Source organism: Pristis pectinata, chromosome 8 (genome assembly GCF_009764475.1).
Source record: "Pristis pectinata isolate sPriPec2 chromosome 8, sPriPec2.1.pri, whole genome shotgun sequence".
NCBI lineage: Eukaryota > Metazoa > Chordata > Chondrichthyes > Rhinopristiformes > Pristidae > Pristis > Pristis pectinata.
In genome coordinates, this window is record NC_067412.1 from 35,213,866 (window position 1) to 35,241,821 (window position 27,956).

Genomic DNA, 27,956 nt, shown 5'->3' on the forward strand with positions numbered 1-27,956 from the left:
TCCAGGTACAACAAGCAATTAGGAAAGCAAATGGTGTGCTGACCTTTACTGCAATGCAATTGGACTACAGGAGGTAAATACATCTTACTGCAATTATATTGGGACCTGATGAAATCACACCAAGAACCTTGTGTACAGGTTTGTTTTTCCTATTCAAGGAAGGATATATTTGACAGAGGGAGTACAAGATGTTCAGCAGAGATTCCTGGAATGGGGAAGGGTTGAGAAAAAGATTAAGCAGACGCTTATACTCTCAAATAAAGAAGAATGAGAAGATTATCTCATTGACAAATAGAAAATTCTTACAAGGCTTGAAAGGATAGAGGCAGGGATGACATTTCCCCTGGCTGACACGCCCTTTAGAACATGCCTCAGAATAAAGAGTTGGCCATTCAGGATAGATGAAGGAATGGAACATAAAGGTAGATGAAGAAATGTCTTCATTTAGAGGAAAGTATGCTTTGGAATTCTCTATCCAAGAGGACTGTAGCGGCTCAGTCATTTTAGGTATATTAAGAAAAAGGTCAATAAAATTTTTGGATACCAAGGGAGATGGGATTAGTACAGAAAAGTAGGCACTGAGGTAAAGATCAGCCTTCATCTTATTGAATGGTGGTTCAGGCCCAATGGGCTGAATGCTCTACTCCTGTCACTTCACAGGAGAGCAGTGTGCTGCGAAATTGAATGCCCAATTGTACTTTCCATAAATCACCATGGAGACAGAGACACACACAGTAAGCTGCCAGGGATCAGCAAGGATACCTTATCTATTTACTTGTTACTTCAGGAGGGTTAGGAGGGAGGCAAAAAGGAAGACTCCCTGATTAAAACAGTATAAATATTAATAAGTTGCCTTCCTCCAGAGTTGCAGTGGATATTTTTGCTTCACAGCAATAATGGATGAAGGAGGTGCTTCTAAAAAGCTAACACCTTTAGATTGGATTGTACCCACAAAAACATTCATATTAAAAATCCCCTTAACAAACCGTGAGATTCATTTTGCACAACTTAACATTCTCTGGATGAGCAATATGGAGAAATCCAACTGTCCTCATTATAATTGAAAGATTAAAGATCCAGACCTTGCGTATTACTTTGAGATCAATTCATGCTAATGTACAAAGTGAGCACTGTTTGTTAATGGTTCTGCAGGTTTCCTTTTGCTTCTAGGTAATTAGAGAGTAATAATTATAAAATTTTACCTGAAAGACTGAAGGGGATGGGCATTTTGTGTAATCTTTGTAGAATAAGAGCACCAAATTTCATAGTGATTCTGTGGCACATTCTGTCCAAAACACACAAGTATAAGTTAGGGCTGTCAAGCAATAAAAGAAATTATGTCCTTAAAAATAATAAATTTTAATTGTACCACTAACAGGAGAATACCAACATTCCGATTTTTAGAGTATATTTTGTTTTGCTTTTTTGGATTACTGATATTCTTGAAAGGCCCAATGGAAAATACTTTGCCTTTTTAATCTTTAATGATGTAATTTACATGTTCAAATCTCAGTAGATAGTCTGTTTTATTTCATTAGGGCAATGTAGTCATTTAATCCGGTGGATTTTAGGACAACATGCAACTATTATGGTTGATCAACTGTTTTAACTAATCTCAAATGTTAAAACAAGCTAGAGGTACTGAATAACTCCCACTTGTTTCTTTTTAAAGTTGGGAAATCATATTCCACCACACAAATTCCAATTCTATTTCATTCTCTTGGTCAAAGTGTTCCAGGTTGGGATGGAATCCCTGCACTAAACATGCAAGAGACAGTCAACATATTGGTATATCTTGAGGGAAATCCAATTTAAACCTCTACCATGAAAATAGAAATAGACTGATAAAGTAAATAATGATTTATTATTTGAATTTTGAAATAAAACCAGACTTAACAGTAGCCACTAGTGTTAAGATAAAATTAATTTTAATTCTTGAAAGTTCTGGTGTTTTCTGGGAGTTACTCGATTCCATCTCTTCTGGGACTTTGCTCTCTATATTATAACTTAAGTCCAGTGGTTCAATGCACACATCCAATGTTGGTTACAGAGCTGTTCACACTGCGACAGATCATTCCCAGAGTTACACCCTAGTATTATACAGTGAAAACCTGTATCCATCCTTACTGTATCCATATTGTAGCCTTTTGTACCTACTAATACTGTATTAAGATAATGAATGCTGTAATCATTACTGTACCCCAGTATTATACAGTGTAGACACAAGCCAAAGCTAAAGTTTAGAAGAATGGCTGTTCTCTTCCCCAAATGAAGGAAATAAAGATGATAAAATATCTGCACTTCTATTGCACTTCAGTGAAATCCTACTGACAGTGCAGCCAATGAACTATTCCTTATCCCATGGCACAACATACAACAAGACTCACAAGAGGTAGTGCAGCAATACAGTAACATAACCTCCCCATCCAAAAATATAAATTTAATTCCCTGGATTTACAGGTGATTTACCCCAAAAATCAAATGCAAACACGTTGAACTGGAACTTAAACTCATGGATAACCCTGTAACATAACAAAACGTTATCCTCTCAATTCAAGGAGCCAAAATCAAAAAAAATCAAATCCTGAGCATCCAACTAACTTTTAAAATGCTGGCTAAAATAAATTGTGGTCCTTAGAGCTCCTCCAGACCTCCCACTCCTCAAATTCTAAAATGTGCCATCTCCAGAAAAGTTTGGTTTGACAGAAGGTGCAATACTATTCCAAGAATAAAATTCATCAGTGGAGGACACAGAGCAGCTGCTTCTGGAGGTGGGGTTAAGTAATGGATTCCATTCTGTATCTCTCTGTACCCAATACATGGGATGACAGGGTCCATGTAATTCACTGTCCCTTTCTGAACAATGAACTCTTCAAATTCTACATTAAAGATAACACGATGCAGAACTCCTTATGAAGGGTTTGGTTAGTTTTTGTGAGAAAGATCAGGAGAACTGTGATGAGGCTGACAGCTTTCTCTTCAGGCAGTTTATGACAAAATACCGGTGATGGGATGATGAGAAGAGTCACCGGTTTTGGGGGCATTTTGTCCTGGTATGCCCCGGCTGATGGCACAGCCCACAGGACCGTGGCTTCTTTGCTGTAGGACCATTCTGAAAAGAACTTCCATCCCGCCGTTTAGTTATTGAACCTGAAATGGACAAAAAGAATAGAATTAGATAAGAAGGTCTGAACATCCCAAGTATTCCTTCGTCAGTGAATGACCCTAAAATAAGTACAGACTGAAACACCTGTTCAATGGCACTCAGTGATTTTTAAACATTTAACTGGCAAGGCCATTTACGGCTCTGAACACGTCAGCCAGATCAGCAAACCTGGGCATTACAGCAGTCCTGCCTTGGCACAATGAGCTATCCAAACAAATCCAAAGGTGGTTTACAATGCATGTAATAGACAATTTCCAATCTCTGTTTCAATAAATAGTAAACCATATTTGGAAAAGAACACATGGTGACTCAAGGCATCTCATTGTAAACCATAGCACTCCAGATGGCACTTTAGAAGCTTCAGTTTGTCAATGAGTATTGTGCAGGGTATTTGGTAATTAAATGTGGACATTACTGATGTTGTCCAGTCATTGTGGCGCAGCTAATGGAGCCACTGTCTCACAATGCCAGAGACCCAGGATTAATCCTGACATTGGGTGGTGTCTGTGTAGGGTTGGCACATTCGCCCCATGATGCTGTGAGTTTCCTCCAGGTGCTCCAGTTTCACCCCAAAGATGTATCGGTTGATATCTGTGAATTGCCCCTACGTGTGTAGGGCAATGGTAGAATCTGGGGGTAGTTGATAAGAATTGGGGTGAATAAAAATGGGATTAATGTAGGAGTAGTGTAAACGAGTATTTAGTGATTGGCACAGTTTCTCTGCTGTCTCTCTCTATGACTCAATCGTGACACTTACCTGGCCACTCATCAGCCCACTGGAAGAAGCCACACTGCTGTTCTCTGGGTTTGGAGCAGGTGTGGAATGCCCGTCCCTTGTTGGGTCCGTCCTTCTGTACTGTGCGTGTGACAGCTGGCTGGTTGCACATGCACACTGCTTCCCCTTCACCAGAAGTCCCCCTGATCTCAGCTTGACGGAAGTTCCCTGCATCCGGGGTCACATTCCTTCTGCTGACAGCTCCTCCATGGCTCCCCAATTCCCCAACATCCTGCTCAGCCCACAGAAAGAAGTTGCATGTGCCCACACTGCACTTGTAAAATTTCCGTCCCTGGTTTGGTCCATCCTTGCGGACAGTCAGAAGCAATGCATTTTGGCCACAGTTGCACACAACTACGTTATCATCACCTGCCATCACTGATGGGATAGTCCTGGATACTGGGCCCATAGACACAGTTGGCACAGCCATTCTTGGATAGTTGTTCCTATTATTTACGCGATCCCGTGACCTAATCTCTGGTCTGTTCTGTGACAAGTGGTTGGCAGTTTGATTGTTCAAATGTGATGCTGCACGTAAATACCTCAGGTCCAGGATCTCTCTCAACATCTCATCACAACCCCCAATACAGCCAACGAACTCCAAGGGGACCAGAGGAGGCACACTACCTCGTTTGAACTTGAATTTTAATCTGAAAATTCAGAACAAGTCAAAATGATTATGGTTTCTCAAAATAAAACAATTAGGTTTAGATTTTGCTGCTTTACTCATTACCTGTGAACTGGGTGTGGTTTACAGGTGGGACAAACACTCTCATCCTTGCTGACTCCAAGGACAGAATCAGGAAACCAGACTGCAGACTTGCAGCTTGGGTACCCTGTACATGAAAGGTAAAACCTGTTGTGAACACAAAGACATAATGAGTGACAGAACTACCAGTGCAACTTGCCAACACTGTCACAGGGTGACTAGGTACAGGTGATATATGCCAACAGCCCATCATGGCAACAGAATAATAGCTTTATACATTACCTTTAACATAGTAAAATACCTTAAAGTGCTTTAAAGCTATGTTTTCAGACAAACAAAAAAATTACAGTAAGACATACAGCTATTAAGACACAGTCACAGAAGTGGGTTTATAAGGAATTTATTAAAAAAGGAGAGCCAGAGAGAAATCTGGAGAGAATTCCAAAAATAAGCTTAATTCACTTTGATAAGAGATAAAACAATTGCAGAAGATTTAACCGAGGGAACCAGGAAATAATGAGTGTGGAGCCCTTATTAGGTCTCATTTTCCTATCCAATACTATGTTCCCTCCACCCCACCCACCCCAACACCCAACCCCATACTATATCACAGGATTCCTTCTCCACAACCCCCATAATTTGTGTTCATTGAATTCCTCTCCCACCTTACTGTGTTCACAGAATTCTTTCTTGCCTCTTACCCAATGCTTCCCATAAACATACTAAGGGGGCAAGGTATGAACTATGCTGATTTACATGAATGCCCAGAATATGAGAAATTAAGTTCGAAGTTATGGTAAACAATAACATAACTGACTGAAAACCTCTGAAGAATAGATCTGCACAGTGCTACCACAAAGCTAGTTTACTGAGGGGTATTCACCCAATGGAAGAGAGTGGCATGTTCATTGGTGGAAATTTATACACAACAAACAGGAGAAAGAAAGCCAGAGAGGAGACTGTGGAGGAGTGTGTGCAAGTGTGGGGGGGGGGTTGGGGGGCACACACAAGACATAGATGAAATCTAGGCCTCTGCATCACAAGGGAATGGATGATGAGGGCAACTACAGTTAAGAGGAGAGAGGTCAACAGTTTTATATGGCTTCAGAGAATCAGGCATTTGAAGTAAGGGTGGGTAAATGAAATGAAGGTGGGTAATTGAAATTAAGGTGCAGATCATCCATTATGTAACTGAATGGCCATAAGGCTCCGAGAAGGAAATGGCAATAAACTTGCGAGGACAAATATCCACCTCCTGTTCCTGTGTAATAAGCATGAGGGGCTTAATGTCAGCTTCCTGTTCTAGTGTTTCACAGTTACTTACCCTCCATCTTTCTTTGGTTTGAGAACCATATCCCTGCCACACTGGGGACATTTTCGAACAGGTTCTGAAGTCTCCATCAGGAACTCTTCAGACTGTGTGATTTCAGTCATTTCCCCCAAGTAATGGGACAGAGCCTCATCCAGCCTATCAAAACACCAAACATCTAGTCTGTCAGCTTCATATTCAGAGATCAGGATAAAAATGCTCTGTATATTATTTACCAACATCACATCTCATGGGAACCCTCCCCAGTACTTCCTTGGATTCTGTAGCACCTATGACATAGCTGAATGCCTTTACTGAATCTTCTGCATTTATTCAGTACTCTTGATGTAATAATCATGCCAGATGCTTCAGAGGCAAAAGTTCATGAGCAGCATGAGATCCGATAATCAAATTGTAACAAATGAAAAAGGAGAAAACAGGTTGATACTTAAAATCAGGAAAATGTGTTCACAGTGAGAGATTGGGAGAGAACATGAAAGGTGGATGACAGTGAGGAAGTGGGAGCTATGAGGAGCCTTGGGAAGAGGGAGGGCTGATGGCCCAGGGAAGTGCGCATGGGGAGGGTCTACTTTAAGGGGACACTAAAGTGGAGGAATTGGGGGCTGCCAAGATGGGAAGGGCAAGTGGGCCTGCAAGATGGAAGGGGAACAATGGAGCAGGATAGAAGGGTCCAAGAGAGTGCAGCAGGACCATCAAGGTGAAGGGATCCTTGAGAATATGGCGAGGAGGGTGAGGAAGGTGGCAGTGCTAATTGAGAGGGCTGTCAGGGGCAGGAAGTGGAGCTGTTAAGCCAGGGGGAGTGTTGGTATCCCCAAGACAGATGCTAAAGAAGTGGGTGGGGGGAAGTGGAGTCTGCCAGTTGGAGAGGGGCAATCAAGGAGATTAGGAAGGTGGAAGAAGAGGATCTGCTGGGTAGAGGGGTAAGGGGAAGGAAACCGCCAAGGGAAAATTGGGGTAGAGAATTACCATACATGGAGTGGCAGCTGAAGGGGACCTGGAGGCTGCTGAGTGGGAGAATGAGGATGGCAATGGAAGGAAAACAGCAGGAGGTGTTGCAAGTAAATGGGGGAAGATGATGAGCAAGTGGGTGGGGCAGTAAGAAGAGTATGGCTGCACAAAAGAGGAGGCACCCCGCACCCTTCCTGGGATGAAGTAAGATGACGGGAGACCACCAACATGGGAGGGAGAAAGAAGTGGCCACCAACAAGGAGGAGAGCTAGGAGAGAGGAGGTGCACAGGGAAGGGAAGAGAGAGCAAGGCAGCAATAGCAATGAGGGTGAGCGGGGTGGCACAGGACTGCCTCAGGGTGAATTGGATCATTATCAGAAGGAAGGGAATCTCTTTTGAAATTCTTTCCAGCAAATTCCTTGATATCCTATTTGCTTTGATCAAGGCAAAAAGGATCTGGTAACTACCCTCAAGCCCATACTAATAATAAAATAAATTAATACCAAAAGACAACACAAAAGAAAAGGAAAGACTGGAGTCAGCTAAACTAACTATGAACTTATGAGATTGCCAATAAAAAACCAATTGAGTCGGCAATGTCCTTGTAGGAAAAAAAATCTGCTGTCCTTACATTTGGCTTCAGGCCCATACCCACATGGCTGACTCTTAACTCTAAAATGGCCTTACAAAACAGTTTTACCTAATTTTATAAGACAACTGAAGATGGGCAGCAAATGGTCACTTTGTCAATGACACTCATGACCCAAGAATATTCCATTTATTACAAACACTCACTTCTTTGCCTTTGTCACGGCTTCGATGAATACCTGCTTGTATTTCTGAACATACTGCTGCAGCACACTAAACTTGTCCTTTCTCCCCTCGCAAACCAGTTTCAGATTCGCCTCAAGCTCAGCTCGTAGATCTGGCTTGGACATTTCGTATCCCATGGAATCATATCCTACAGTAGAAACACAAATGGTCACAAATATATATAAAAAAAAACAGATAGCAAGAATTTCTATAGGTATTTAAGAAAGAAAATTAAAGTGAGGGTTGGTCCTTTATAAAATAAGTCCAGAAATTTGATATTGGAAAATAAGGAAATAGCAGATGACTTAAACTTGTAAGCTTGTACCAGTCTTCACTACAGAGAATATGAGAAGCATCCCAGAAATAGCAAATTGTTGGAGCTGGGGGCTGGCAAGAACACAGATCCCAATGGACTTCAACCTAGGGTTTTAAAAGAAATACCTAATGAAAGTTGGTGTTAATGATTTACATAATCGTTAAGACACAACGATTTACATCTTTTATTTTTCCAATATTCCCTAGATTCAGGGAAGATTTCAATATATTCGAAAATATGAATACAACTCTTTTATTCAAAAAGGGAGACAGAATCCAGGAAACTGCAGGACGAAACAAAAACTGCTACAGGACAGTTGGCTTGACATCCATCATAGGCAATATATTAGAAGCAATTATTAAGGACATTATAGCAAGATAATTAGAAAATTTCAAGGTAATCAGGCAACACAATTTGTGAAAGTTTGTAGAAGTGAAATAATATTTGACCAATTCATTGGAGTCCATTGAAGAAGAAATATATGCTTTGACTATATGTACTAAGATTTCCATTAGGCATTTGATAAAGTGCTGTATGAACAATAATTATGGAAGTTAAAATTTCATTTTGTATTAGGTAATATATTAAGGGGGATAGAAGATTGGCTAGCCTACAGGAAGGAGTGTAGGCATAAATAGGTCGTCTTTGGATAGCAAGATGTCACGAGTGGTGTGCCAAAGGGATCAGGGCTTCAACTTTTTCCAATTTAGCTAAATCACTTAGATAAAAGGTAGCTAAGAGACAAAGGTAAACAAAGTAAGCTGTAAAGAAAACCTAATGATTTTCATCTTTTGTGTCATCCTTAAATGGGCATAGTTTTAGAAATGGAAATAAATGTGGGAAAAAGTGAAATTGTCCATTTGGCTAAGAAAAATAAACATACATGTGAATGGTGAGAAACTGCAGAGGTCTGAGATCTAGAGGGATCTGCGCATCCTATTACATCATTCACAAAAAATTAGTATGCAGGTACAGCAGGTAATTGGGAACTCTAACAGCTTTATTGTTTATTGCAAGGAGAATTGAATACAAAAGTAGGGAGTTTATGCTTTGGTTATTCAGGGCATTGCTGAGTTCACATCTGGAATGTATGGTCTGAATTGGTGCCCCTATTTAAGGAAGGTTGTAAAAGGAAGGTTGGAAAGAGTGCAGAGGTATACTAGACTGATATCTGGAACAGGATGAAAGATTAGACAGGCTAGGTTTGTATCCACTCTAGATTAGGTTAAAACTTACTAGATCATGAGAGGTCTTAGTAGTGTGGATGTGGATGGATTTTTCCTCTGCTGAGAGAACTCAAAGCCAGGTCACTGTTAAAAAATACAGGGTCACCCATTTAAGATGGGAATGAGGCAAAAAATTTTCTCCCAGAGGACTGAGTATTTTTGGAATTCTCTCCCTCAAAGGGTGGTGAAAGCAGTGTCTGTGAATAATTATTAAGTCAGAGGTAGATGGATTCTTTATAAGCAAAGTGGTGAAATGCTACTGGGATTGACAGAAATGTGGAGCCGAGGTCACAATCAAATCTGATTGAATGGCAATATCACTAAGTGGCCTACTCCTGCTCTTAATTTCTATGTTCAAATTCCCTAGGCATTCAACAATGGTGAAATTTATCTTTATGGTTTGAAGTATCTGTAATGCACAAGCTCTAGGTCTCAAACTAGAAAACCATAAACTAAGATCCCTATGCTTATTACTTTGGGCAAGAAAAGCAGCAGGGTTTGCTGTAGTCAGCCAGCTGCACAGTCAGTATCTAATGATTAAAGCAAGCCTCCAGAGGTCTCCTCTACCCATACAACAAGTCATTGCACTTCAAACACACCATGGCATTATTTTCCAGATTTCAGTTACATTGTTAAAATAGTTATCATTCAAAACAACTCATAGTCATGACTGAGTTATTTACAAAGTCTTTTATTCAGTGCCAACATCATGAAAGGAAGCACTAAATTAGAGATTACTGTGCAAGTGTACTGATTTCATAATAAAACACTACAAGAAATTGTTCTATTCTTAAAATCACTGGTTTTAGAAATTTCGCTCTGACCTTCCACTAGACCCATTCCCAATTCCCCTGGGAGAAATCGTTGATCTGGAGTCAAGCCCACATACATTCGGGATTTGATCGTCTCGATGTGCTCTGCATGAGTGGCATCAGTCCCTGAAAAAAAACAAATACACATCAGCAACACAGATCTACTTCACAGGCTTCTATAACATGTCACATTCACTCCCTGACACTGGGGCATTCAGGGAGCATCTACAATTACCAAGAACCCAATTTTACAATAGTTTATTGTCACAGAGAGGTATAGCATGGATACACACCCTTCGGCCCACCGAGTCCATGCTGACCATCAACCACCCATTTACACTAATCCTACATTAATCCCATTTTTTTTATTCTCTCATGTTTCTTCCCCATGTTCTCATCATCTCTCCCCAGATTCTACCATTCACCTACACACTGGGGCAATTTACAGTGGCCAATCAACTTACCAACCCACATCTTTAGGATGTGGGTGGAAACCGGAGCACCTAGAGGAAATTCACAGAGTAACAGGATGAATGTGCAAACTCCACCATGCAAACAGTCAAGCCGTGGAAATGTCTTAACCCAAATCCAAAATGACTTGGATGGTAATCAGAAGCAGGAATTTCCATTCTCTTCTTCAGGGACATGAAATTGATTGGTGCCTGTCCTCTGCAGAGCACAGTCAACTCATCATAGACTAAGCATAGAACCAAAAACTCAGAGGTCAGCATGGTATGGGGTCATGCCAAACAATGCCTGCAGTCTGTGAAAACAAGAGGCACCAAAATGAAGAGATCTTCAGCTTCAGACTAACCTATGCCATGCTTCTCCATCAGAGCAATAAGATCAGCCTCAGTCAAGAGCTGGGGTGGACTCGTCTCTCCATCGACCATCTCAATAGTGGTGGGCTGGAATTTCTTCCCTCTCTCATATACTGGTATAATCTAGAACAGACCATTTACGTTAGAACCACAGGAACTCTCAGACAAATCATTTGTTTCCCATTCAAACTACAAATTCCTTGTGTGAAAATTAGGTGAGATGGAAGAGGTGCAAGCATTGTTTTTGATTGTAGAGACGTCACAATTAGACTCAAACTGGTTACATTTTCTATCCCCATCTTGACATACAATAATCACAACAGATCCATCAGTTGATATTCACTGGAAGTTCAGAAAGAGATCTGGAACAGGCACACCTTTTCAAGAAAGGTTGAGGCTAATTGTAGCCCACATACCAGAATAAATAGAATATTTGATGGTACACGTGTCTCTAAGTTTGATCAATGGGTTTTACACTTTCCTCCTGTTCAAAAGAATGAAAATCATTGCCTTAACCAGAGAGCATCCTGCAATACTATAATCCACACTATAATACTATGCTCAAGGAAATGGGTAACGACTTATTTTGTTCTTCATACATACCTTAGCATTCCATTTGTCATATGGATAAACCTCAAGATAATTCCGTGCAATAATCATAAGCCCATGTGCAACAAAAAGTTCTCCTGCAATGTCAATTTCCACCGTCGTTTCCTGTCCTTGTGCATCCTGGGAGCAACAAGCCAGAAAGTGGCGGACAACAAACTCATAAAGACGCTGCTCATTTCCCTAAGAAAGAAAATAAATGTTTAGTACAACTTGCACGTACAAAATTGGTTCCGCATTGTTCTGTCAGATATGAAAAATAAAACATTTCCAATTAGAAAAATACTTCAATCCAAGCTTTTCAAACTCAAGGAGGCACTATCAGTTCAAGAATATGCTCTTGTTATGTCCTTCATTTTACCCCTTGCCCCAGGATTTTGCTGCCTCTCTCAACAATCTCCAAAACCATTCCTCGAGCTGCTCCAAGTCGATCTTTTCATACAACATCACCCCCCCAACACACACACACACACACACACACACACACACACACACACAAAGGGCAGTAGAATTCACTGTATATAGGTAGTGAAGCAGTTAAATTATTAGATTTGTAACCCATAAATCTGGACAGACAATCTAATAATGTGAATTAAAATCCCACTACTCCAGCTGTGGAATTTAAATTCAGTTAATAAAATTGAATTAAATACAATCTAACCTCGTCCATAAAATTACTGGATTGTTGTGAATTCCCATCTGGTTCTCTGTCTTCAGGTGAGGAAAAATGCAATCATTACCCAGTCTGGCCTATATGTGACTCCAGATCCACCAAGTCTAAATTGACCAGGCAAGTCACTCAGTCGTGCCATAACTTCATGCAAAAAATATATAACTGGATGGAGCACCCAACATCGACCTAGCCACTGAATTGGGATATGGTAAAGTTGCTTCCAGTACAGTGAATCTTGTACAGTGTACCCCACGTTACGACAGTTCAGATAATGGAAATTCACCCTTACAGAATTCAAAAATCACTACCAAAAATTTGAGACTTGGAAAAAAAAAATTCATTCTTATGGAATTTGTGAGAAAAAGAAACAACTGAATAAATACAAAAATCAAAGGAACGTATCATAGTGTTTTTCATCAGGTCAAACAAAGGCTAGGATATCTCCTCCTGATTATCATCCACAATCCTTCCTCAGCTGATGAGTCAAAGGTCCTCCAGGTTGAACAACAACCAACAACGAAAGTAGCAAGGGGAACAGAATGTTATGCAGGTGGGGGATTTCAATATCCATCTCCAAGAATAACTTGGCAGCATCATCAATTCCTGAAGGATATAGCTGTCAGACTTGGTGTCAGATTGCAAGTGAAATAACACTAGGAATAAACCTAAATGATCTCATCCTTACATGTGATAGGTGTATCTGTCTATGATCATACTTGGTAGAAGTAAACACAGCACATTCCCTGTGGAGACAAAGCCCTGTCTTCATATCAGAAGCATACTCCATTGTGTTGTATAACATCACAATCATGCCAAATGGGATAGGCACAGAACAGATATGCAGCTCAGAATTGGGATCTGAAGGCAATGTAGACCATCAGCAGCAGAAGATATACGCACTACCACAATCTGTAATCTTGTGGCCCTCCTGCAACCTAATCCTGAGTCTGCATAGTTTTTAAATTAAACAAGCAAAATGGATTACAATGAATTGATAAAAATTCAATTACAGGAGAGCCAATACCTGCAGGTTGTTGGTATATTTAGTTGGATGGATTGGTGGATGGGCCTGATCAGATTTATTTCCATTTCGAGGTTTTGGCCCACCTCTGTCCAAAATACCCTGAGCGAATGCCCCCCAGTGTGGGTCCACAGTTTGCTGCTGCACCAGCATGGAGAGGTTCAGGTCTTTGGGGAAGATATTGGTTTCTGTACGAGGGTAGCTGATATATCTACACAAACAGGAACAAAAAACAATAATGTGCTAAGAAACCGAGCTAGGTCTTTCATGTGACAGGAGTTCTGAGCTCACTCAAATCTTAAGTCCAAAGAAATTTGCCTGGATACAGTGATTGTGGACTATTTAACCACATGGTTAAGGGCAGTACATCTAAATTTGTCCTAATTGCCATATGCTAACAACACCCAGGCAACTCAGAAGTCAATAATTCATCATGTCAACTATCTCCAATTCCTTCAAATACGTTTCACATTTACGTTCACCATACACAAACAGAAATCATATGTAGGGTATCTAATATACTGAATAGCTCAGAGTACACATGTAGAGGAGACGTAAATACCAAACAGAGTCAGGAAATATGACCAAATTGAACATTTGAAGAGACTTAAAAGGAGCAGGGAAATATAATAAGGGCTCACAGAGTAGGATCTTAGAAAATTCCAAACACTAAATAAAGAGGTGCTGATATTGTTTGGACAGCTCACATAGAGCAGCACACAGACCCTCACCCTTGTGTGTACAACTTCTCCGCTATCCTCATCGTCTCCTTTGCATTGATTTTTAACTTCTTTGAAGCCAGTTTCTCCAATTCCTGTTTTGTAAACACAATGTTAATTTTTTAATTAAATTAAATTTCCAGTCCTTGTTCATCATTCAAATACTTTCTCCTAATATCAGTGCCCTTAATATAGTAAAGAGTTACGAGAGGTTTCATAAAGGCAAAACAGTAAGCAAGGCTGAGTTTGAGCAAAATAACTTAAAGGTATATCTTAAAAGTATATCTTAAAAGAAGTTTTTGAAGCTGCTAAAGAGCAGCATAGGATTAATCCTATTAAATCCTTGTATTTCATTCTGTGCAATCATGATTATCTTTAACTCTAGACACCTTGTATAAATTTGGAGTTTCCAAACATTAAACAAAATTTTCCAACCAGCTGACAGGCGTCAGCTTTAATGTGCGCTAGAAAGCACACTTGCAGAACCCCCATTATTCATCAGGAAGAAAAAATATTGATGACTTTTTAAAGCTTGAGCTTTAAATTCAGGAGAAAACACAAGGCTTGTTTGATTATAAACTAAATCTTTATGATGGTGTATGTGGATATTATGAGGCAGGAGTAAGCACAATAAGCAAACAGGCTTCATCCAGTACCCTGCCATATATACTAGGCATTCCTGGACAGTCAACAAGAGCAGGAATTCTAGCTCATATCTCATTCCAATCCATGGAAACAGAAGTCAATATATAGGTTCTTCCCAGATTATAGCAGGGTTCTGCTCTTGAGAACTGTTCATAGCCCAAACAGTTCACAAGTCGGAAATGTAGCCACAAACCAAGTTCCCACCTGGGACAAAATGCCTGTAGCTCTGCAGCAGCTGGCAAACCCATACCGTCAGTCTCCTAACTGCTCGTTTGTATGTACAAGCTGTACATAAGTCAGGCGTTCACAAGTTGGGGAGGACCAGTACCAGTCTAGCCAAGGTCAGTTAACTAAACAGGGATCAGAAATTGAAGCTAGAAATTTATTGGCTTGTATGTCATGGCTGCCCCAAAGTAAATCATCAAAGAAGCAAGTACCATTCCATTCTCAAGAAGACACACAAAATGAGAACATCTACTAATAGTATAGAATGTTTAATATGGCAAATGAAAAAGTTAATGCCAAGCTCATGAGGAGATACTTGGAATGATGTTGGAAGGTTATAGGTCTTGAAGATATTTAAGGAGATAGGGGAGGAGACGACCATGGACACATACAGCAGTGAAGAATTAAATCCTGAAGCTGACACATCTAGAAGTCATGTAATAGCATGGCCGAAACACACTTTTATACAAGCCCATTTTGTTTCTTAAACCATTGTAGCTTTTCATGATGTAATTTGTGCTACATCCAGATACACACCACAGTGTCAAGAGGCAAGGGTCTCCATTTGCTCTTCGGTTTAGTAAAGACATCAAGTACTGTAGCAACTGGATCCTGTGATCAGCAAACAAAAAAATCAAGACAGTGTATAAAAAAAAACAAAGGCTTTACAAAATTAAGTAGTAATTAGTTATTTCTTGTTTTATTTTAATACCAGCCCATGGAAACAAAAGACAAGCTAGGTGTGAAACCTTTTCACTAAAGGGCTGATTTCTTGTGTTCAATGGTACAAAATGATTTGTTTCAGTGTTGAGAGATATTTACTCAACCTAATTCCCTCCCAATTTTCTCAACCCCATCATGCACCTAATCAAATTAATGGGGCTAAAGTCACCTTTGCAATTATCTGTGAAGAGGTTTCTCCTGCCCTCTACTAAATCTCTTAATCATTTTATCTCCATTCTGTCTAGGCACTTCAATGTAGCAAACAGCTTGTTCTTTTGAGAGACTCTGTCCCACCTTTCAGATTTTTATTATAATGCCACTTAATGTAGATTATCCAGTGTGTCTGTATTTCTTCAGGCAGCATCTTACCGAAGCCATGCTGTGCTCTTTATAAAAGGTCCAATATTACTAAGTCCTTTATTACATTGAGTTCCAGTTAGGGTTTAATAAAAGCTTACCTGGCATACATACATAGTTTTATGTTTAAACCTAAACCTGCCCTAATGTTTAAACCTAAAATTCTACTTCTAATTCCAATCCATGAAAGGTCATTGTCCTGATAATTACTTTCTCTTTCCACAGATGCTGCCTGACTATAGAATATTATCAAAATTCCTTCCCACCCACCCCAGCCACATCAATCACGTTAATCTATCCCCCAAATCCTTCTGCTCTCCCACAGTCCCAATTCTATTTCCATCACTGCACGAAACCATAGAAGTTTTATTAAACCAAAATTCATTAGCTCACACTTACTGATAGTGCATTCTCTCTTAACATGCATTTCCAATTTCTTCTCACTTAAAGAATTGCTCAGCCTATTTTTGCATCATTCATAAACGTTGACACCATCTCCGCTGAGCTTGTATCCAAAGTACTGATCTTCAATGATCAAAAGAATATTAACTATTTTCTTTATTTTCTTCCTTAAACCAATTTTAATATAGTTTGCTCTTCTTCCTAACCTCCAAATATTTCAGATTCAGGAACAATAATACAGACATAAACAAATGCTCACCTCCATGCAAATCTGGTAAAGTACAAGACATGCTGTGTGGTTGAAAAGCCGATGTCTCTTCCAGTTAAATTCCACATTACCATCTTCATTCTCGTGGGTAACTGAGAGACGAAAAGTCCCCCAGTGACATTTAGCAGAGTAGACATATAAAAGGTTACAAAAGCAAACCGAGAACCCTGACCTCTCATACTGTGAAACCATGTAATAAAAGCAGATCAAAATGGTGAGGAAACATAATAGTCTGAATTGAGGGAATTATGTGGAAAAATTCTTGTCCCAGTGGTCCTTATACAGTTATATATCCCTTCAGAATTGTCACCATTTGGGCCTAGGTTACTTGGATATCTAGGCATAACTGAATTTACAGTACCTAGATTCAAAGGCAACATTTTAGTGCAGAGTGCACAGTATCATACTAGTGAAAATTAGTATTGTTTCCTCTTTCTTTGAAAGCAGATTCATCCAAGGATCTAATTTCATAGGCATTCCTACTTTCCACGCGTTTTCCTTTCAAGTACTCATGTTTCAGGTATATAAGCTTCTATGAACTGTTCAACCAAGGGGGCGGGAAGGGATAATACACCAGAGTTTGAACTTGCTGACATGTTATACATTTCCAGAAAGTTTTGGGAACTACACCGTACCTTTGATTTTATAGAATATTTCTTGAATAAAAGCCTGGATTGCTTTGAAACGTTCAACCACAAACCCCAGTGTTGGAAACTGGCAGCTGCCATAGCTGATGAGTTGATTTGACAGCACATTTGGAAATATTTTCTGTAGTCGCAAGGTCTGAAACCGGGTGAAAGCAGCACCTAGAAAGAAAAATCACACAGCTCACTTCAAAAAGGCAGAAGATGGGGAGCACAAAAAGGCAGCAAGAGGCCTCAAAGACACCACTGGGGGGTGGGCAGGGGGGTGGGGGAGAACAATAGTTCATCTGGGAGGCAGGGAATAGGGAGATGCATGATTGCAGGAGTGCATGGGAGTTAATGGGGGTATGAGAGACAGACTGCAGGGATAAAGAGATAATAGGTCATGGAGAAAATGGTGGGCAGAAGAAAAAGGCAGTGGATTGGGGGAGGAGGATTGATACAAATCCTGGCAGTAGGAATACAGATCAGAGAGGTAGCCAGAATGTTGGGTTGAACCACAACAACAGAGTGAATATTTTGAACCTGAGCAATGGAGTTGTTGTGGGGGTGACAAGGAAAGCAAACATGACAGGAGCAGGTGTGCTTTGGTAACCAACCTGCAAATCACTTAGCATTGTTTCATGTGGACAAGCTCACAGCAAACATATTAAGTCTAGGTAAGCCTCTTACCTATCCTAAGGTCCAACTCCTGCCTTACATCAACAGCATCACTGACTTTCTGGTCAGGTTCCACTAGATTCTCACAGGCTCGTCTGATGGAATGAGGGGTAATCTCAGAAAATCGCGCTCGTAGCACCTGTAGGTTGGGCTTCACTGTCTCAGGGAAGAGCATGCAGAGTGAACACCATTAACAAAATCAGTCTTCACAAAATACATAGCAAAGTGTTTCATCATACAACAAAGCTGTTCTGAAGATAAATAATACAACTTGGAACACAGCCTCACCTATTCCCAGTCCTTGACAGATGTCACCCCGAGAGCAGACCTCAGCAGAGACCAGCCAACGGCAAATGGGTAAATACCCTCTCCATTCCTCATGGATAATTAATACTAACTATAGTGCCAGCTACCAACTACTGACTAAATGTCAGCAATGAAAATTGAGGGCTTCTGATCAAAGTGGGTGGTTGGTGGGGAGTGTGGTCAGCCAAAGAGAATATAGGGCAGAGGTTTAGGTAGGGAAAGACCATGTTTTGCTGTTCAGAATGATATTTCCGCAAAATCACTTACTCAACTCAGATACTAATCTCATTTGTTATTTTTGAAATAAACACAAAATGCTGGCACAGCACAATCGATACCACGCAGCTGTAGTACACATCATTGGTACAGCACCACCAATCTTCCAATCTTACATTAGCCATATTGCATGCCTCCTGATAGCCAGCTAAATCAGGATTAGGAGGGATTAGAAAACAAACTGGATCTAGGCATTGCAAAGCCTGCAATGACCCTGATTAACATTTTAACCCTTCCCGTCAGCCCTCCAAAACAATGGATATTTTTGTAATTTTGTTTTAAACTATAACTCATACACACAGGCATATTGCACCAGTTGAACCCTGCACAGTGTGCATATTTACCTGCTTTACACACATGAACTATTTCAAATCCAATGTTTTCCCCTTCACGATCACAGTCAGTCCAAAGGATCAGGGCCTGACATTTCCTCACTTCTCGCTCCAGGGTCCTCTGGAAAACAAACAAAATTAAAGAAACAGCTGTAATAAGCAAATTCTACAGATACAAAGTACCCCACCCTTCACATTATCCAATAAATCACAACTTGATTAAGTAGAGCATGAGCTAGATACAGAAATCATAGAAATATATGCACAGGAGGCCATTCTGCCCATGAAGCCCATATCCCAGCTATCACTACTTCAGGAGCACATCCAGGTATCAATTAAGTTTCCTTTCAGTCTCTGTTAGAGTCATATAACACAGAAACAGGCCATTCTGCCCACCACATCCACGCCAACCTATTTGCCCATCAATTGCAGATGATACTAAAATAGGTGGAGGTGTAGATAGAGTAGAAGGTTATGAAGAATTACAGGGGGATCTTGATCAACTAGGTATGTGGGCTGAGGATTGGCAAATAGCTTTCAATCCACATAAGTGTGAGATATTGCATTTTGGGAGCTCAAACCAGGGTAGGACTTGTACAGTAAATGATAGGGCCCTGGGGAGTGTTATGGAACAGAAGGACCTAGGAGTGCAAGTGCATAGTTCACTGAAAGCGACTTCACAGGCAGATAGGGTGATGAAGGCATTTAGCACACTGTCCTTCATCAGTCAGGGCATTGAGTATAGGAGTTGGGAAGTTATGTTGCAGTTGTATAAGACATTGGTGAGGCCACACTTAGAGTATTGTGTACAGTTTTGGTCACACTGTTATAGGAAAGATGTTACTAAACTAGAAAGAGTGCAGAAAAGAATACCAGGATGTTGCCTGGACTTGAGGAGAGGTTGCGAAGACTAGGATTTTATTCCCTGGAACATAGGAGATTGAGGGGTGACCTGACAGAGGTATACGAGATCATGAGGGGCATAGACAGGGTGAAAGCAAATAGTGCTTTTTCCCAGGGAGGGTTTGCTCAAAACAAGAGGACATAGGCTTAAGATCAGAGGCGAGAGAGCTAGAAGGGACATCAGGGGCAGTTTCTTCATGCAAAGTGTGGTGCGTATTTGGAATGAGTTGCCAGAAATAGTGGTTGAGGCAGGCACATTAGCAACATTTAAAAGCCATCTAGATAAGTACATGCATAGGAGAGGTTTAGAGAGCTACGAGCCAAATGAGGGCAGATGGGACTACCTCACTGGGCAACACAGTCAGCACAGATGAGTTGGGCCAAAAGGGCCCATTTCCATACTGTATGACTAAGACTAATCCCATTTTCCCCACATTAGGACCATATCCTTCACTTCCTTGCCTATTTAAGTATCTGCCTAAATGCCTTTTGAAAATAGTAATTGTATCTGATTCTACCACCTCCTCTGGCAGTGCATTCCAGCTATCAACTAATCTGTGCAAATTAAAAGTATCCCTAAGGTCCCCTTTAAATCTCAGATCTCAAAGAAAAATTCCAAGACCAACCAATTACATTTTATAATTAAATTTCTCCAAAGCTAGCATCATCGTTGTGAATCTCCTCTGGACCCTTGTGTTATCATATCTTTCCTGGAGTGTGGTAATCAGAACTGTACAACGCATTCTAACTGTGGCCTAATCGGTCTTTTATACAGTTCCAGCATTGCCACTGCCTTCTTATATTCCTTGCTTCAGCCAATAAAAATGAGCGTCTTTGTAGCCTTCTTAAATAGCTCATCTACCCGTCTTGCTGCCTTCAGGTGATCTGGTACACTGCATCCAACCCACTGGAAGTTCCAAGTTCAGCTCACCTCAGTAAACAGTGGGCCCACACTTACCTGGAGCAAGCTCCCAAAAGCCCACAGCAAATAACAAGCACCAGTTCCAGAAACACATTGACAGTTGGTTAAGCTCTACCATTTATTCTTTTGTAGCGGCTGCTACTGCGATGTGAAAGCAAGACACTAGTCAGTGGGCTGCAGAACAAAAACTGATTTATTTTCCCGCCTTGCGCAGGCCTTTTAAGAGGAACAGTTCCCGCCCACCAAAAACGGAAATGACGTGTGCGCTACGTCATCAAACTTTTCCCGCACGCGGGTTCTCCCCATCACCTGGGGAAGATGGAGGCCCAACGCCATCTTGGGCCTCGCTGCTCCGACGACACGCGACCCGACCCCCGAGCCGGTTCGCTTGCTCGGACGGTGAGTCGCTACACTTTCATTCTTTTTCTTTGTCCTTCCAAAATACAGTACTTGTCACTTCTGAAGGTTGAATTCTGTATGTTACTTTTTAGCCCACATGATCAATCCACTGATATCTTCCTGAAGCCTCCAGTTTTCTTCCTAACCATTAACTACACCTCCAGTTTTGATATCATCTGCAAATTACAACTGCAAACCCCACTAAAAACAATTTTCCTGTCACTAAACCAAACAGAGAGTGAAGTTCCTTCTACACAAAATATACTCTTTTAAGAAAATAAAACCCAACAGGAAGTGGTTCATTTATGGTTGACAAGAGAAATTAAAGATGACCTTAAACCCAAGGAAGAGGCTTATAATGTTACCAGACCTAATAGAAGGCCTGAGAATTGGGAGCATTTTTGGACTCAGCAAACAAGAACCAAGATATTGGTACAGAAAAGCAACACTGAATATGAAGTGGAAACATAATATCGGGAAGTAAAATGGAAAAGACTAGTGAGCAAATGATAAGGGAATGGCAGAAGAATTAAACAATTACTTACAACTGTTTTCGTGGAAACTGCCAAAGATATCACAGAATCAAGGGCTTAGTGAGAATGAGAAACTGAAGAAACTGGGTGTTAAAATAAATAAAAAGTACAAAAGAAATTGAAGGCTGATAAATCCCAAAAACCCAATGATTTACATCCCAGAGTTATGAAAGAGGTGGATTTAGAAATAGTGGATCTTCTGGTCATCAACCTCCAAGGTTCTATGGATTCTGGAATTGTTCCTGTGGATTGAAGGGTAGCTAATGTGACCCCACTATTTAAAAAAAAAGGAAGAGAGAAAACAGGGAACTAACAAACTGTTAACCTAATGTTAGTGGTGGAAACTGCTGGAATCTAGGATATAATTACAGAACACCTTGAAAAGAATGACACAACTGAGCAGAGCCAAAGCCAACATGGATTTATGAAAGGAACATCACATTTGACTAACCTGATGGAATACTAGGGAAACCAGTGGATGTGGTGTATTTTGATTTATAGAAGGCATTCGATAAGATCTCAGACAGATCGATCAACAAGGTCAGGGCTCATGAAATTGTAGGTAACGCTGACGTGGATTGAGAAGTGGTTATTAGACAGAAAACAAAAGGTGGGAGTAAATGCATTGTTCTTAAGTTTGTGAGCTGTGACTTGTAGTGTACTATAGGGATCAATGTTTGGGCTGCAGCTATTCACGATCTTAGTCTATGCAAAAGTCAAATTATAATTTTGTTTACATTTCTGACATGAAGCAAATATCAGAATTGTCCTCTCCTTTTTATTAAAAAAAAACAAAGATTGATTTTCACCATTCAGCTCTAAAAGTGAGACACGCTTAGCTCTGTCTAAGGGGCTGAAATGTCATATTTCCAAGTTTGCTGATGATACTAAACTGAGTGGAACTGCAAGTTTTGACGAAGATGTAAAGAAGATTTAAAAGGACATGGACAGGTTGAATGGGAGGGTGAATGGACATAGCAGATAGAAAATAATGTGGAAAAATGTGAGTTCATCCATTTTAGTGCACGGAACAGAAAAGGATGGGGAGATTTTTTTTTATATAATGTTTTTTAGTCTCCTTATTTAAGAAGGGATATTTTGCCCTAGAGGGAATGCAGTGAAGATTCACTCAACTGGTTCCCAGGGATGGCAGGTTTGCTATGACATGAAATTGAGAAGACTTGGTCTATATTTTCTAGAGCTTAGAAGAATGAGAGGACATGAGAGGAATGTCTCAAGACATTCACAATTCTTAAGGGCTTGACAGACCAGATGCAGGGAGGACATTTCCCCTGGCCGAGGAGCCTAGGACCAGAGGGTACAGTTTCAGAATAAGGTGGAGGCTGTTTAGCACCGAGATGAGGGCAAGTTTTTTCTCAGTGAGAGGTGGTGAACCTTTGGAATTGTATATCCTAGGCTTAGCTGTTGTGTTCACTCAAAACAGAGATGAATAGAAGATCAGCCATGTTCTTAATGAATGGTGAAGCAGACAAAGGACTGGGTGGGCTACTCCTGCTCCCATTTCTTACATTTTTAGAACGGCTAAGCAAAGTATAACACTAGTTAGATACAGAGTAAAACTCATTTTAAGCTGTCCCATGGACAGGTACAGGTGCAGAGTGAAGCATATGGAATACAGGATCCTGATAATATGTTAATAAATATACCTTAATATCCACATAGTTCTCTGGACAATACTTCTCAACTTCAGCATCAAAGAGAGCCACAGGATTACAGCTGCGCCTAGATATTGGAAACAAAAACTTCACTGAGCAAAATCCAGACAGAGTGGAGAGTATCTCATTTTTAGAGCGAAAATCAATTTTTGTTTTAAAAAAGGACAGGACAATTCTGATATATTTCTGATACGAGAATAAACAAAATTATAATCTGACTTTTGCTCAACTGTAAATTTCAAAGATAGATCAGTTTAAGTCGTTAAGGAGATTATAATAAATTGACAAACACCTGACTACTGGGCATCGACGGCAGTGCCTATCTATTTTCTGGCAAGGCTCAGATTCACAATCTAAAACACTGAGAGGGGTGTTTACTTAAACAAGGAAGTCTCAAACTTCCCAAGAGTTCTTCATTGATATCATTCTGACCGTATTCCAATGTTCAGTTCCTCAGAGCCTAATGATAAAGCAACAGCTTCATGAAGTTTCACAGAAGTTCTTGCAGGAAATCTGGATGCTGATCATGCGTCAATTGCACCTTTTATTTCAGTGGACAGTAACAGCTCCAAGAGTTGGACAAATTTTATTTTTTGAAATAAAAAATAACTGAATAAAAAAAAGACTTAAAGGTATGTATTTAATTACATTTGTAGTTTCCAGCATTTCTATTATCATTTTAATTGTTTTAGTAGCATGATTAACTTTAATTGTTTTGACATTCAGATATTCGAAGGGTTCTGAAAGCCAATTCAGCCCAAGGGAATGGCTAAACCAGCTGTCAAAGCTTCAATGATTAGGAACCGGCTAGAGGGATTGTCTTTGTCTATCATGAAAGCCATTGATAGCCAACAATAACCACCTTTGGAACTCAATCACCCAGAAGATGCCTAGGTAAATATGGTTTTGGAAATGATTAAACATGGGTAAGCTTGCTGCTCACCAAGGCAGATATGTTCAGTGTCCCAGACTTACAGTATATGAATGGGCTTCAAACTCACCAGTGCAGAGATCAATCTGCCCCTGACTGTTAAATGTATGCAAGAAGTCTCAGTAGGATTTTAAAAATTTCCATTGTGTATAAGCCACAGTACTTAACTAAATTAGCATCAGCAATTCAGGAACTATAAAATAATCTTAGGAGACACAAAGATGTCCAACTGGTAGAGTGAGGTGCTCACGTTATTTAGTTGCTGTAATGCAACACCGAAGCAAACTTTGCAGACCTTTAGTCTGGATTTAACCGCACTAAATCCTGCTTCCTGGGTGCCTGATACCAATATTCCACATCCAAAATTGAAGAGTTCCATTTCTTGCATGAACACAATCAGCCAACTAGATTAAGTCATGGAAAACTTTGTAACATTTACATCTTCTGCACTTTTGCTGCAACACTTTCTCATTGTATTAGCAGTTTCAATAATATCTATTGGAGTTTTAAATTTAAACCACATTATTCTAAAAATATACTGCAGCAAGCAAACCAAATTTATGCTTGTGGAATGAAATATGTATCAAAATAAAAACTTACCATTTCTGAAAAGGTGATTTGAATTCCAACTCGAGTAAGTGACCTGAGACAGAAGTCATCACAATAACAACATTCTGTAGATTTGAAGGTAGGAGGGAAAGGAAGAAAAAGAAGCACATTCAGTCATTAGCAACAGTAACATAAACTTTACAATACTTTCTGTAGTGGTTTTGGTTCTTACTTCTTCATACCCTTGCAGTAGGACATAGAAAGATCATGTACTTTCAATCCTTCCTTGACGAAGGACCTTTTCATTCAAAGACACATCTTAATATTAATTTTAAACAACCTTGTGGCAGGATCCGGTTGCCAAAAGATGGTATCCAGCAGTGTGTTAGGTTTTGAATGTGATCTTCTGTATAGAAAGATGTCTACAGAATAGGATGTCTTTCTTATTGATCACTCTTCCCAAAAAAATGGAAGTCAGAGTCAAAATCGAGTTTATTGTCATATACACAAGTAGATGTATGCACAAGTGCAATGAAAATCTTACTTGCTGCAGCACCACAGGCACATAGCATCAGATAAGCAGCATTCACAAGAGAAACATAAATTAAACATAAATTATACACAACTTTTACAAGAAAGAACACAATTAGAACAAAAAAAAAGTCCACTGTAGTGCAAAGTGGTCATAGTCTTGCTAAACTGTAGTGATTAAGGTTTAGCCAGTTGGTTCAAGAACCGAATGGTTGAAGAGAAGTAGCTGTTCTTGAACCTGGTGGTGTGGGATATTCAGGCTTCTGTACTTCCTGCCTGATGGTAGCTGTGAAAAGATGACATGGCCCAGATGGTGGGGATCTTTGATGATAGATGTTGCCTTCTTGAGGCAGTGCCTCCTGTCGATACTACCAATGGTGGGGAGGGATGTGCCCATGGGCAGAGTTCACTACTCTCTGCAGCTTCTTACATTCCTGTGCATTTGAATTGCTGTACCAGACCATGTTACAACCAGTCAGGATACTTTCAACAGTGCATCTGTAGAAGTTTGTTGGAGCGCTTGGGGACGAGCTGAACCTCCTTAACCTCCGAAGAAAGTAAAGACACTGGCATACTTTCCTTATGATTGCAGCTATGTGCTGGGCCCAGGACAGGTCATCTGATATAAGCCCAGGAATTTAAAGCTGCTGACTCTCTTCACGCCAATCCCCCAATGTAGACTGGTGGATGTTCACCTTCCTTCCCCTTCCTGAATTTATGAATGCCTTCCTGCACAGCCAGTTTGAACTTTTAAATTAAAATCTTTCCACTGGGAACTCAAGTTCTGGTACTATAAAAATTTTCATCTTGTGTTCTACTTCTAAGAATTCTATAATTTTCACAAGTTTGGGGAGGTCTGTCCATATACTTTTAAAAAAATAAACAACATTGTTTCTTATAAACAAAATTCTAGATAGCCTAGAAACAGAAGTATTAGATTATTATCCACAATCACACCTGCATCACCAGGCATTTTTTTCAGAAAATTACTAAACTCAGAAAGCAGCAAAGTGCCATGGCCTTTCTAGAGACTTAATGCATATAGCCATTCAGTAAGAAAACCAGTCTGCAATCATGTAAAGCCTAGGGGTGTGTCTGTCCGTGTATGTGTGTACGAGTTGGAAGGGAAGTTGGAGCAATTCACTGCTCCCAGTAACCCATCACTTGGACCTTCTCAGCACAGATACAGCAGGCAGAAGGAATGGCACCAAAAAATTTGTAAGATTCTATTTAAGAGTATGAAAATGAAAACATACCTGACCAAACAGATTACACTCATATTCATAAATCTTGTTGAATTTTGAAAGGCCTTCTCTCTAGATGAGGCAAAAAGAGGAATGTTATCAACATCAAAAAGCAAAACACAGCAGAGTGGAAATCTAAAATAAAACCAACAAGTGCTCAGACAGCACCTATACAGAATGATAAAAGAGCCAATAATTCAGGTCAATGAAGAGTGGGAAGAGAACAACCAGATACTGTGCAAAATATCTATGACGGTGGTAATCTGGGAGCTGCAGAGAGGGAAACATCCAGAGGGGAAGGTAGTAAAACATCTAGAAACATTCAGGAGATGGGTGGCAATATTTGAAGGTGACAGGGACCTCTGTAGGCGAGGAGGCTGGGGGCGATGTGGCAGACCTTAAGTAGAGTGGGGAGGCCGGGGAGAGGGTGATAGACCTTCAATAGGGTGGGAAAGCCAGGAAGGGATGGTAGACCTTCCGGGGGGGGGGTGGACCTTTAGTTGGGGGGCGGGAAAAAGAGGAGGTGGTGGGCCTTCAGGAGGGTGGGGCAGCCGAGGAGGGAGCGGTGGACCCTGATGGCTGTGTGGGGAGTGGTGCCCGAGTAGTGGGGGGGTTGTGGGGTATAGTGTCTGGTGCTTGGGGACTGTCCCAGGGGATGATGGTGGCCAAGGGGGGGGGGGGGGTGCCCTATGCCCCAAATGTCCAGGGACCGGGCCCTTACCCTCCGGAAACGTCCAGCCGACATGATCTCCGCGATGGCTTTGGCCGCGTCATTTTTCTCGGCCACACACAGCACCTGACGGGCCTGCAGCCGGCGACCTATAACGCTGCTCATCATCCGGCTGAGCACCGAGATCATGCCGAGCCAAGGCCGGGCCCTGCGCTCATGGCGCCAGCCGAACCCGCCATCGGCAGTGGCGCCGCAAGCAGCCCGCGCGCGCCCTCTGCCGCCCGCGCTCCGCAACTGTCGCTGGACAGACCGAGTCCGAATGTTCGGGCAAGTCACCCCAGACCTGATGTCTCATGAAGGGCAACATCTCCTACAGGGTAACCTACCGGACGAAAGACCTCCACCTTCATGTACGCTTCTGAGACGGCGACTACCTACAGCAGACACCTCAAAGTATTGGTGAAATACCACCAACAGTCTCTGCAAAATCCTCCAAAACCACTGTAGGATGAGTTAACCAACATCACTGTCCTCTCTCAGGGCGACATCTGCAGCATCAAGGTTCAACCTACGTCGGCCCCATTCCTGAAGCAAGCTCATTTCCAATCTCACTCGCTGAGCTGCAGTACGCAGGCGACGTTGGCAGATGCACAACACGTTCAGTGACCGAGCTCCACATCATGATTGACTGGCTCACCAGTGCACATGCCAGAGAATGAACTTTAAGATATAGATATAGATGAACTTCCATAAAGCAAAGGTGCTCCTCTCCAATTCTAAAGGTCCATAATGAGAGCCTTGAAAACGTGGACTACTTTCCGCATC

At 40.9% G+C, this 27,956-nt stretch overlaps 1 protein-coding gene across 4 annotated transcripts; it reads right to left on the reverse strand.

The window, feature by feature from the left end:
- Positions 1-1,846: 1,846 nt before the first annotated feature.
- On the reverse strand, positions 1,847-27,388 carry top3a (DNA topoisomerase III alpha). Of its 4 annotated transcripts, XM_052022056.1 has the most exons (19): positions 27,183-27,388; positions 26,474-26,533; positions 24,738-24,811; positions 23,198-23,273; positions 18,786-18,894; positions 17,872-18,015; positions 17,191-17,361; positions 16,547-16,647; positions 15,343-15,417; positions 13,948-14,030; positions 13,220-13,427; positions 11,520-11,705; positions 10,910-11,039; positions 10,108-10,221; positions 7,724-7,889; positions 5,975-6,118; positions 4,675-4,797; positions 3,924-4,591; positions 1,847-3,150 (listed from the first exon to the last, which is right to left on the reverse strand). In XM_052022056.1, exons 1-19 carry the CDS (start codon positions 27,318-27,320, stop codon positions 3,026-3,028), a joined length of 2,895 nt encoding a protein of 964 aa, XP_051878016.1. In that variant the 5' UTR covers positions 27,321-27,388; the 3' UTR covers positions 1,847-3,025. The 4 variants fall into 4 exon arrangements, with proteins under 4 accessions (XP_051878016.1, XP_051878017.1, XP_051878019.1 ...); XM_052022057.1 differs by lacking the exons at positions 23,198-23,273; positions 27,183-27,388 and having other exon boundaries at positions 1,904-3,150; positions 26,474-26,522; XM_052022059.1 differs by lacking the exons at positions 23,198-23,273; positions 26,474-26,533; positions 27,183-27,388 and having other exon boundaries at positions 1,904-3,150; positions 17,872-18,019; positions 24,738-24,781.
- Positions 27,389-27,956: the final 568 nt, after the last annotated feature.

What these genes read in the sequence shown, in the direction of transcription:
- top3a (XM_052022056.1), bottom strand. Translation starts at nt 27,320, where the DNA reads ATGATCTCGGTGCTCAGCCGGATGATGAGCAGCGTTATAGGTCGCCGG. An exon ending in AATATTCTATAAAATCAAAG is followed by an intron (nt 16,648 to 17,190) that starts GTACGGTGTAGT and finishes TTCGTCTCTCAG; the next exon opens with TTACCCACGAGAATGAAGAT. An exon ending in GATGGAGAAGCATGGCATAG is followed by an intron (nt 10,222 to 10,909) that starts GTTAGTCTGAAG and finishes GTTTTTTTTCAG; the next exon opens with GGACTGATGCCACTCATGCA.